The sequence below is a fragment of the Oncorhynchus mykiss genome, chromosome 2 (assembly GCF_057628025.1).
Source record: "Oncorhynchus mykiss isolate SJ-2025 chromosome 2, ASM5762802v1, whole genome shotgun sequence".
Lineage (NCBI taxonomy): Eukaryota > Metazoa > Chordata > Actinopteri > Salmoniformes > Salmonidae > Oncorhynchus > Oncorhynchus mykiss.
The window spans coordinates 46031237-46043579 of NC_143023.1; the positions used below are offsets into that span (position 1 = coordinate 46031237).

Sequence of the window (12343 nt, forward strand, 5' to 3'; positions counted from 1 at the left end):
CGCACCCCTGTGGGGCCACTGTGCTGAGGATCAGTGTGGCGGATGTGTTGTTACCTATCCTTACCACCTGGGGCGGCTCGTCAGGAAGTCCAGGAGCCAGTTGCAGAGGGAGGTGTTTATTCCCAGGGTCCTTAGCTTATTGATGAGCTTTGTGGGCACTATGGTGTTGAATGCTGAGCTGTAGTCAATTAATAGCATTCTCACATACAGTGCTGCAAAAAAAGTATTTAGTCAGCCACCAATTGTGCAAGTTCTCCCACCTAAAAATACGAGAGAGGCCTGTAATTTTCATCATGGGTACACTTCAACTATGACAGACAAAATGAGAGAAAAAATCCAGAAAATCAAACTGTAGGATTTTTAATGAATTTATTTGCAAATTATGGTGGAAAATAAGTATTTGGTCACCTACAAACAAGCAAGATATCTGGCTCTCACAGACCTGTAACTTCTTCTTTAAGAGGCTCCTCTGTCCTCCACTCGTTACCTATATTAATGGCACCTGTTTGAACTTGTTATCAGTATAAAAGACACCTGTCCACAACCTCAAACAGTCACACTCCAAACTCCACTATGGCCAAGACCAAAGAGCTGTCAAAGGACACCAGAAACAAAATTGTAGACCTGCACCAGGCTGGGAAGACTGAATCTGCAATAGGTAAGCAGCTTGGTTTGAAGAAATCAACTGTGGGAGCAATTATTAGGAAATGGAAGATATACAAAACCACTGATAATCTCCCTTGATCTGGGGCTCCACGCAAGATCTCACCCTGTGGGGTCAAAATGATCACAAGTGAGAACGGTGAGCAAAAATCCCAGAACCACACAGGGGGACCTAGTGAATGACCTGCAGAGAGCTGGTACCAAAGTAACAAAGCCTACCTTCAGTAACACACTACGCCGCCAGTGACTCAAATCCTGCAGTGCCAGACGTGTCCCCCTGCTTAAGCCAGTACATATCGAGGCCCGTCTGAAGTTTGCTAGAGAGAATTTGGATGATCCAGAAGAAGATTGGGAGAATGTCATATGGTCAGATGAAACCAAAATAGAACTTTTTGGTAAAAACTCAACTCATCGTGTTTGGAGGACAAAGAATGTTGAGTTGCATCCAAAGAACACCATACCTACTGTGAAGCATGGGGGTGGAAACATCATGCTTTGGGGCTGTTTTTCTGCAAAGGGACCAGGACGACTGATCCGTGTAAAGGAAGGAATGAATGGGGCCATGTATCGTGAGATTTTGAGTGAAAACCTCCTTCCATCAGAAAGGGCTTTGAATATGAAATGTGGCTGGGTCTTTCAGCATGACAATGATCCCAAACACACCGCCCGGGCAACGAAGGAGTGGCTTTGTAAGAAGCATTTCAAGGTCCTGGAGTGGCCTAGCCAGTCTCCAGATCTCAACCCCATAGAAAATCTTTGGAGGGAGTTGAACGTCCATGTTGCCCAGCAACAGCCCCAAAACATCACTGCTCTAGAGGAGATCTGCATCGAGGAATGGGCCAAAATACCAGCAACAGTGTGTGAAAACCTTGTGAAGACTTACAGAAAACGTTTGACCTCTGTCATTGCCAACAAAGGGTATATAACAAAGTATTGAGATAAACTTTTGTTATTGACCAAATACTTATTTTCCACCATAATTTGCAAATAAATTCATAAAAAATCCTACAATGTGATTTTCTGGATTTTTTATCCAATTTTCTCTGGCATAGTTGAAGTTACCTATGATGAAAATTACAGGCCTCTCTCATCTTTTTAAGTAGGAGAACTTGTACAATTGGTGGCTGACTAAATACTTTTTTTTGCCCCACTTCAGGTGTTCTTTTTGTCCAGGTGGGAAAGGGCAGTGTGGAGTGCAATAGAGACTGCATCATCTGTGGATCTGTTGGGGCGGTATGCAAATTGGAGTTGGTGTAGGTTTTCTGGGATACTGGTGTTGATGTGACCCATGACCAGCCTTTCAAAGCACTTCATGGCTACAGACGTGAGTGCTACGGGTCGGTAGTCATTTAGGCAGGGTACCTTAGTGTTCTTTGGCACAGGGACTATGGTGGTCTGCTTGAAACATGTTGGTATTTCCAACTTAGACAGGGAGAGGTTGAAAATGTCAGTGAAGACAGCTGCTAGTTAGTCAGTGCATGCTCGGAGTACATGTCCTGGTAATCCTTCTGGCACTGCGACCTTGTGAATGTAGACCAGTTTAAAGGTCTTACTCACATCCCCTGCGAAGATCACACAGTCGTCTGGAACAGCTGATGCTCTCATGCATGTTTCAGTGTTACTTGCGTCGAAGCGAGTATAGAAGTAATTTTGCTCATCTAGTAGGCTCGTGTCACTAGGCAGCTCTTGGCTGTGCTTCCCTTTGCAGTCTAATGGTTTGCAAGCCCTGCCCACATCACAGATGCCTGATGAAGACCTAAGGGTCGAAATGTTGTAAATAAATATCTTCTGGGAGCATGAGCAGCACTGTGTGGCGTTTTCCTTTCAGTTTTCTTTGAAAAGTGTCCCAGAGGAAAACATTTATCCTTTGGATGTCTCTCAAGTGTGATGTTTAAAAAAGCCCCCACTTCTTAATTCACTCTCTCTTCTTAATTTCTTACTTTCTTTCCTTCTTTCTTCCCTCTTGCTTTTTCAGTCTCACTTATTTCATTCATCTTTCTAATTTCTCTGTCCCCCCCACCTCCCAGGTATCTGGTGTTAGAGCACGTCTCAGGGGGAGAGCTCTTTGACTACCTGGTAAAGAAGGGACGATTAACACCCAAGGAGGCCAGGAAGTTCTTCAGACAGATCATCTCTGCACTGGACTTCTGCCATAGTCACTCCATATGGTAAGCACATTCTATATTCATATTATCCTTAATACTTACTGAGAACCCTTTTGGTTCCAGGTAGAACCCTTTTGGGTTCCATTTAGGATCCTTTCCACAGAGGGCTCTACATGGGACCCAAAATGGTTCTATGTGGAACTATAAAAGGTTCTCCCTTGAACCAAAAATGGTCATCCTTTGGGGACAGCAGAAAACCATTTTGGAACCCCTTTTTTCTAAGAGTGTATAGAATCAATATTTTAGTTGATTTTTCATCATTGGAGACATGATGTTGCAAAGGACAATTGAAATGTCATAGGAAGAAGCAGTCCTTAGTCCAATGGGTGTTGTTGTTTGGTTGCTATCTGTGCTAGGGTTTGACCAGTCCTTTTCTTTTGATATCATGTTTCTTCAAATTTCTTCTTCAGTAGAAATGTACCCTAGAGGATCGTATTCCTCAAATTTTAAAGTGCTTTGGATATCATTACATATGTAAGGTGATAAAAACTAAAAGCAGATCTAGCAAACTCAGTGGAAATCGAAGGGCTCTCCAGAGTTAGCCTGTGATCAGGTCTGGTGACTCGTATGTCTGTTATTTAACAATGAAGTAAGGTATGCAATCTTATAAAAAATTGTTCCAAAGGGTTCTTTGAGAAGGAATAGGGTTCTACCAATAACTGTTTTGATCTGAAGATTACTTTTTGGAAGACAATGATTCTTTGTAAGGCAAACGGTTCTACCTAGAACCTTTACATCCTAAGAACCATTTTTGGAGGAAAGGGTTCTTGACTTATTATTTGTAAGGCAAGAGGGATTCTTTAGATGGCAAGAAGGGTTCAACATAGAACCATATATCATATTTCCCAGGATGCTCTATTGCAGGGTGATTTTCTGTGTAATATATGTGTTTTTGTATGTACATTGATTGGTTGATACATTTTATGCTACACAGTGATATTGTATATAACATACATTTTTCCAATCTGTTAGTTGTTACTGAGATGGTTGTTCCAGTTTAAGTGATTGATGTAGTCCTAATTCTGTCTCGGTGCCAGACATCACTTTGCCAGACATCACTTTGCAAGCCAGCATAATGTGAATTGCAGGCTTGATGTGGCATGTATAAAGCAGGAGTTTTCTAACACCACTGGTTTGGGTATAACTAGGCCCTCAAAGAAAGGCTTTATGATGTATGTAATGTATTGACATAAAGAAAACAACTTTTAAAGCTAATAAAGCGGATGGAATCATACATAGAGGCTATTCAGACCTCTTGACTTTTTCCATATTTTGTTACGTTACAACCTTATTCTAAAATGTATTCAATTGTTTTTTCCCCTCATCATCCTACACAAAACACCCCACAATGACAATGCAAAAACAGTTATTTTTTTTTTGCAAATGTATTAAACATAAAAAACTAAAACATCACATTTACCTAAGGATTCAGACACTTAGTACTTTGTTGAATCACCTTTGGCGGCAATTACAGCCTTGAGTTTTCTTGAGTATGACGCTTCAAGCTTGGAAAACCTTTATTTGTGGAGATTCTCCCGTTCTTCTCTGCAGATCCTCTCAAGCTCTGTCAGGTTGGATGGGAAGTGACGCTATACAGCTAATTTCAGGTCTCCCCAGAGATGTTCAATCAGGTTCAAATGCGGACTCTGACTGGGCCACTCAAGGACATTCAGAGACTTGTCCCGAAACCACTCTTGCCTTGTCTTGGCTGTGTGCTTAGGGTTGTTGTCCTGTTGGAAGATGAACCTTCGCCCCAGTCTGAGGTCCTGAGCGCTCTGGAGCAGGTTTTCATCAAGGATCCCTCTGTACTTTGTTCCGTTCATCTTTGCCTCGATCCTAACTAGTCTCCCAGTCTCTGCCGCTGAAAGACATCCCAAAGCATGATGCTGCCATCACCATGCTTCACCTTAGGGATGGTGCCAGTTTTCCTCCAGACGTCATGCTTGGTAATTAGGCCAAAGAGTTCAATCTTGGTTTCATCAGACCAGAGAATCTTGTTTTTCATTGTCTGAGAGTGAGCAGCATACCACCCAGCATCCCACTGCTAGCTTCCTTCTGAAGCTCAGTCAACTTACCTGGTAAAGTAGGGGTTAAATAAATTAGTCTTTAGGTGACTTTTGGCAAACTCCAAGTGGGCTGTCATGTGCGTTTTACTGAAGAGTGGATTCTATTTGGCCACTCTAACATAAAGGCCTGATTGGTAGAGTGCTGCAAAGATCGTTGTCCTTCTGGAAGGTTCTCCCATCGCCACATAGGAACTCTGGAGCTCTGTCATAGTGACCATCGGGATCTTGGTCACCTTCCAGGCCAAGGCCCTTCTCCCCCGATTGTTCAGTTTGGCTAGGCGGCCAGCCCTAGGAAGAGTCTTGGCGGTTCCAAACTCTTGGGGACCTTCAATGCTGCTGAAATATTTTGCTACCCTTCCCCAGAGCTGTGTCTCGCACAATCCTGTCTCGGAGCTCTACGGATAATTCCTTCGACCTCATTGCTTGGTTTTCGCTCTGACATGCACTGTCAACTGTGGTACCTTACATAGACAGGTGTGTGACTTTCCAAGTCTTGTCCAATCAATTGAATTTACCACAGGTGGTCTCCAATCAAGTTGTAGAATCATCTCAAGGATGTTCATTGGAAACAGGATGCACCTGAGCTCAATTTCGAGTCTCATAGCAAAGGGTCTGAATACTTATGTAAATAAGGTATTTCTGTTTTTTTTTAATACATTTGCTAAAATGTCTAAACAGTTTTTGCTTTGTCATTATGGGGTATTGTGGGTTCTGAATACTTAAGGGAAGGGGTCTGAATACTTTCCGAATGCTTGATTTTCTTAAACATGTGTGCTTATTTATTAGCCATTGTTATGTTCATTTTGAGATCTTAAGGAACATCAGGTACTGCTGGAATGTCTACCAATGGCATATCCATGTTTTTGTGAGACATTACACTGGTCACTCAAAACATTTATAAAGAATTTATGAAGTAGATGAGGAAATGCAGAAACACTTAAATAATGATAAGTACATGGTTTATAAAGACCTACTGTACATTAAACATCTTATGAATGATCTTATTAATAATAATTAAATACTTCAATAGATGTTTATAAATGTGTGAATAACTAGGTTACTAACATTTACAAATGAGGGAATAATTATTAATACATGTTGAATAAACTATTTATTAATCCATTATAAATGCTTTATTATCTGGAGTTATTACGAAGTTCTACAAAATAAAGAATTGAAATACTGAGCTATATTGTATGTTCAAAACAATGAGGAAATTATATTATTTTATACTAATAAGATTGCTCAGAGAATTACATTTTGTGAACAAGTATTTATTTTTTCACCTTGTGAGTATAATGCCCCTGAGCCTTCTTCAGAAAATGTTTTATGAGTTGGAGAACACATTTCGAGGGATCTTAGACCATTCCTCCATAGAGAATCCATCCAGATCCTTGATTGAATTTCCCGGTACTGGGTAAAGTTCATGATGCCGTTTGCTTTGGCAAGGGCCCCAGGACCAATGGAAGCAAAATAGCCCCATAACATCAAAGATCCACCACCATATTTAACAATAGGTATGGGGTTATTTTCTGCTCATGTATTCTCATTTCGATGCTAAACCTACCACTGGTGTGCGTTTCCAAAGGTCTCTATTTTCACGTCATCCAACAAATGTAAACAGCATTGGCACATGAAAATGGAGCACATGGAATTGTTTTGAGATGGTCCTACCATGGATAATTTAACTATTATATTTTTAATTTTAGGACTCCTTTTAGGTATAAAAACTAATATTAAAAAAATTATTTGATTAAATATTGATTTTGACCTTTACTAATATAGCCCAAAGAACCGCATTGAATAAAATATTAATAATTGGCAAAAAATACATGAAAAAACATTATCATAAGGAATTTTGTTTTGAAGTGTCTGTCCTATATCTAGGACATATAAGAAAGCTCAATAAATATTTTTGTTATTTTGGACACAGAAATTTAACCCCTTATTTTTGATGGCACAAAACTACCCCATACTTCCATTAGTTTGTATTGGTAACCTTCAGACGAGTCCTGTGACACTAGTGGGGGTTGTAGAGCAAAACTGTTCGGGAGAATCTGCCATTTCTATAGTGGGGTCATATTAGTTTGTAGGCCAAACTTCGGATGCTACAGACGTTTTCGTGAGAAGACCGCTTTTTGGGATGTCTCATGGTCTGACAATCACAGCTGTAGTTTGGCCACCTTCCACTGCAGATGCGGAAGGCCATCATAGGTGGATGTAGTGGTTTGAAACAGAGCCCATGCACAAAAAACTGATATCTCTAGCTTATTCTGTTACTTAGATTGATGCACTGGTGCGTCAATAGGATTCAACTAATTATCAACTGATTATCATTGTGGATCTGAAAAGATTACTCTCTTCCTCAATAGTGTGCAACGAATTCTAATAGATGAACAGCTGAAATTAGTATGACATCCTGGTAGTCAAACGTGATTTTCCTGTATTGTTTTACGATATTTCTACAATATGAAGTCAAAATAACACTGACATTGGGGAAATTATGATAAAGCCCTTTTTGTTTAATAAGTTGTTTTTTTTTACCTCTGGAATATCAGCCAGTTCAGGTGGACTGGAGTTTTTGGCCCACAGCATGATATCACAATCTAATCTGATTATTCTGACCAATGACCAGTCAGCTTTTATTTGCATATGTATCCTCCTACTTTGAAGGTGTATGCAGAGTAGGCTCTAGAGTCAATCGTATCTGTGTATGTAAATATATTTACATTTGTATCAACTCTCAATCATGATCAGACTGAGCATATTAGGCTCAGGGGAAAAAATTATATAAATTATATAGAAAATATATATATATATATGGATTTATTTTTATGAAAGCAACACAAACAGTAATGTATTAGCCGTAGAGTGATGAAAAAATAAAACATTTTCTAAATTTCACATACTATAAAACATTCTATTTTCACATACCCAAATTGCCTGCTATTTAGAACACAATTAAGGATATTCGACTCCAACTTTTCTTTTAAACCACCTTCTTGCGCTAACATCTTTTTTTTAACTTACTGTCAAGCATGTAATAAATGACAAACATATTTGTTATATCTCAGGCTACCTTCAAGTTTCCCCTTTCTATTAAATGTTAGCCCTAAAACCCTGTGTCCTGTAAGCCTGCTGTACCTCAAGGGGAAGGACAGTGTTCTGTTTTGGGAGTTGTCTAGCTCACAATAGGCACACTGTCCAGGGGTCCAAGCTATTATTTGCTGCTGGCATGTACATGAGATATATAGGTAGAGTGGGGAAGGCAGGGGGTAATGTAGAGAGAGGGAAGGGGGAGAGGGTGACAACAGTGGGGGAGAGGAGTTGATGGGTGAGCGGGCGATGAGTTGGCAGGGAAAAGGGGGAGGTACTGGGTAACAGAAAGAGGAGACAGGGAAGAGAGGAAGCTGTTACTGTACATTAAGAAAAAGGAGTGGGTGAGGGAAAAGTTATAAGAAGATGCAGAGAGGTGTGGGAGTACCCCAGCCAGGCTGTGGATGGGTGGGGTTGAGTAGGGGCTGCTCTAGGTCTGGCCTTAGGGAGATAGAGGGGATTTTGCTGGGGGTTGCGACTGTGTCTGCCTTTATGTCTGTCTATGAGAACCAGAGAACCTACTTATTTTCTCCCAGCAGCAGACAGCTGTCAGCAACCTCAGTCTGAGACTCAGGCCCTGTTCGAATACTTCAGAAAAGCATCCTTCCTTCCTACTTTCCTCAAGGTAATCACAGATGTAAATTGGTTGGATTGGTGGAAGTAATAGGGTGGTAACCTTGATTTAATCTATCCAATCAGTTATCAGGAAGATTACAAGGACAGATTAATGAATAATCGAACAGGGCCTCCGCCTGAACCTGAGTCAAGTAGGGCCAAACAACAGTAATGAACAACAGACAGGGGAGGGAAGGGAGAGTGTCAGTTACTCTAACATCCCCGGGCCAATTGGATCTGCCTAGTGGTTGGGTCAAGGAGTAAACCAATTATTTATCTTTCCTCGATTCCTTGGGTGAACGTATTGTAGGAGAAAATCAGATGGCAGGTCTTCTGCTCCAATGTGTTTTGAGAAGGTGACAAAGAGGGAGGATGTGAGGAATCAAGGAATTAAACATTTAAATCACCTCTTGCGTCCTCTCGCCTCCTCCTCAAACAGCATTGGAGTAGAAGATTCAGGGTCCCTCTCCTTGTAGTAATTGGAAGTTAAACTATTTTTACTGACTCTGATCTTTTGAAGTCCTTTAGTCAAACGAACAAATCTTTTGACATATTTCATTAATTTGAGTCAGTAATGCCCAGAGCATGCAGGACCCCAGAAATTGGAAAATGCTCTAGCTTTAGAAAACATTTTGTGATGCAATCTCTATTGCACTCCACACTGCCCTTTCACACCTGGACAAAAGGAACACCTTTGTGAGACTGCTATTCATTGACTACAGGTCAGCGTTCAACACCATAGGGCCCTCAAACATCACTAAGCTAAGGACCCTGAGGCTATTCACGATGAACTGAAAATGTGAAGGAGTCATGATTCTACAAGCCACTCGTTCACATCTTGTTCAGCTTTTTGGAGCTGCCATTCGTGACTGAGACTTGTAATAGTGTGCTTTAAACAATGTACTGATTGTGTTGATTGGTAGGCATACAAATAAGATTATTTCTTGATACATTTAAAGTGAGGTCTAGTTAGTTGTGGCCCAACCAGACAAGCTTGTGAACAAAGTATAAAGGTAGTTTTGTGCCTACACAAAAAAGGGGTTAAATATGTGTAAAAAAAAAAAATCTGTCTTTTTTGCCGTTTATGAATGTGTTATTCAATGCGTTTCCCTGGGCTATAGTAGAATAGGCCAAATTCAATATTGTATGCCTAAATGGGTCTTAAAATTCAAAATGATCCATAGTATGACCATCTTAAAACAATTACAATGGGGCAAAAAAGTATTTAGTCAGCCACCAATTGTGCAAGTTCTCCCACTTAAAAAGATGAGAGAGGCCTGTAATTTTCATCATAGGTACACTTCAACTATGACAGACAAAATGAGAAAAAAAAGAAAATCCAGAAAATCACATTGTAGGATTTTTTATGAATTGATTTGCAAATTATGGTGGAAAATAAGTATTTGGTCAATAACATAAGTTTATCTCAATACTTTGTTACACTGTATATACCCTTTGTTGGCAATGACAGAGGTCAAACGTTTTCTGTAAGTCTTCACAAGGTTTTCACACACTGTTGCATGGTATTTTGGCCCATTCCTCTATGCAGATCTCCTCTATAGCAGTGATGTTTTGGGGCTGTTGCTGGGCAACATGGACTTTCAACTCCCTCCAAAGATTTTCTATGGGGTTGAGATCTGGAGACTGGCTAGGCCACTCCAGGACCTATTTGAGAATGCTATTAATAGACTACAGCTCAGCGTTTCAACACCATAGTGCCCTCAAAGCTCATCACTAAGCTAAGGACCCTGGGACTAAACACCTCCCTCTGCAAATGGATCCTGGACTTCCTGGCGGGCCGCCCCCAGGTGGTAAGGGGAGATAACAACACATCCGCCACGCTGATCCTCAACACGGGGGCCCCTCATGAATGCACGGCCAGGCACGACTCCAACACCAACATCATTAAGTTTGCTGATGACACAACAGTGACCATGATGAGTCAGCCTATAGGGAGGAGGTCAGAGACCTAACCCTGTGGTGCAGAGCAACAACCTAGCTCTCAACGTGATCAAGTCAAAGGAGATGATTGTGGACTACAGGAAAAGGAGGACTGAGCACGCCCCCATTCTCATCGGCGGGGTTGTAGTGGAGCAGGTTGAGAGCTTCAAGTTCCTTGGCCTCCACATCACCAACAACCTATCATGGTCCAAGCACACCCAGAAAATAGACCTAATGTTAACTTTACACATATTACTAAGCATTGCACACTTATTATCCTGATAATTCATTTTGACACTTGGTGGCCTATAGCCACACACCTAAAAAAAAAGGCTTTAAATGAGGCAGGTGAACTTGCAACAACAACACATTAACATACCTTAAGGGAACATTTCGGCATTTCGTGTATGATCAGTGAGAAAGTCCATATTGCAAATGTACGGTCCCTTACCCGACGTCCGAAATCGTTTGTAAAATTCGCGGTCGGCGTCGGGACGTGCGGTAGGGCCGGACCTACCGGGAAGTCGTCGAATGAACTTTGTCGGACTTTCGGTTCCCGTTTAAAAAAAAAAACAAGTTTCGGACCGTTTTTCCGCCGTCCCGGACACTCCCACCAGATGGCATACGGAATCATATGGCAATTTGGCAAAACATCACGAATCGCGACGGGGCCTTATCTCAAAAACTGAAAATATTTCGAAGCCGAAACTTGGCGAGCGTAGGTTTGGCTCAAGGGGCAGTTGGCCCCGAACGGGATGGCGTCTAGGCCTCGACGGTTTTTGAGCTACGGCCATTTTTCTGGGATTAAAGGCTTAAAATGGAAGTAGAGAAATTATTTTTCCACTTCGGGTCAAAGCCAAGGAGCCTCCGGTGTCAATAAAAAAAGAACCAGCCATTTATCTATCGTCATTTAAGAGAAACGGAACAATGACAAATTGGTGATGGTCACAAATGGGCGTTTTTTTTTTTCAACGGTTACAGATCCAGTTGCAGGGTGTTCATACGAATCTTTTTAAAGTGTGCTGCGGAGCTCTGCGACATTTCTGTGATTTTCTATGATTTTCTGAAATAACACAATAACCGACCATTAGAATAGTAGGCCCAAAATGAAGCCTGCCCCACAATGTCATTTGCTTTTGAGTGACAGTGAGAGAACCGTTAGGGTGAGAAGAAAAATTCCACCACATGAATGTTCCTAAGGTCCTCCCGATCTCAACAAGCCTAACCTTGACCGTGTGGCATTAACCCTTCACAGTAAAACAGGGTTTTTTGATCTCACAGATTACAGTGTCATCTCTCCCCATAGGAATACATTGCCTGCACCCCTAATTTCAACCTGAGGCCTATGTGGGTTATGAATGCCGTATGAACCTGTCTTCGGTACCAGTCCATCAGGCCACTATGAGGTCTACCTGTGTCGATTCTAAGCTTCCTGGACCAACCGGAAGTGGTTCAAATGCCCCTAAAAGTGTTTACCCATACACTGCATGCAGTTTGATAGACATAGTGTATTCAACCCTGTGTAGATCAGTCAATTCTTAACGTAAGGACTTAAAACTCAGGATTCTGTAACAGCATACCCCAATGAGGATATGTGGTGACTTATAGCTTCCTGTGCCAACCGGAAGTGCCATAATTGGTGTCTCAGGGGCTGTTTCGAAGGGTTAAAAAATTCAGATCTGTCCAAAACTTCATATATGTGATTAGGCAACCCCCATGAACTGTAAATCAGTCATTTTCCCAAAAAAAATCAAAGGAAAAAAAAATTGCACTAAAACACAACTTGGATGGAGGGAC

The 12343-nt window shown here is 41.3% G+C and overlaps 1 protein-coding gene across 4 annotated transcripts in view; it reads left to right on the forward strand.

Annotated features, from left to right (window-relative positions):
- brsk2a (BR serine/threonine kinase 2a) overlaps positions 1–12343 on the forward strand; it is a 527560-nt gene that overhangs the window by 364629 nt on the left and 150588 nt on the right. For all 4 annotated transcript variants that reach the window (XM_090200985.1, XM_090200982.1, XM_090200992.1 and 1 more), the window contains exon 4: positions 2691–2831. In XM_090200985.1, the coding sequence (XP_090057111.1) occupies positions 2691–2831 (141 nt within the window). The remainder of the gene's footprint in view (positions 1–2690; positions 2832–12343) is intronic.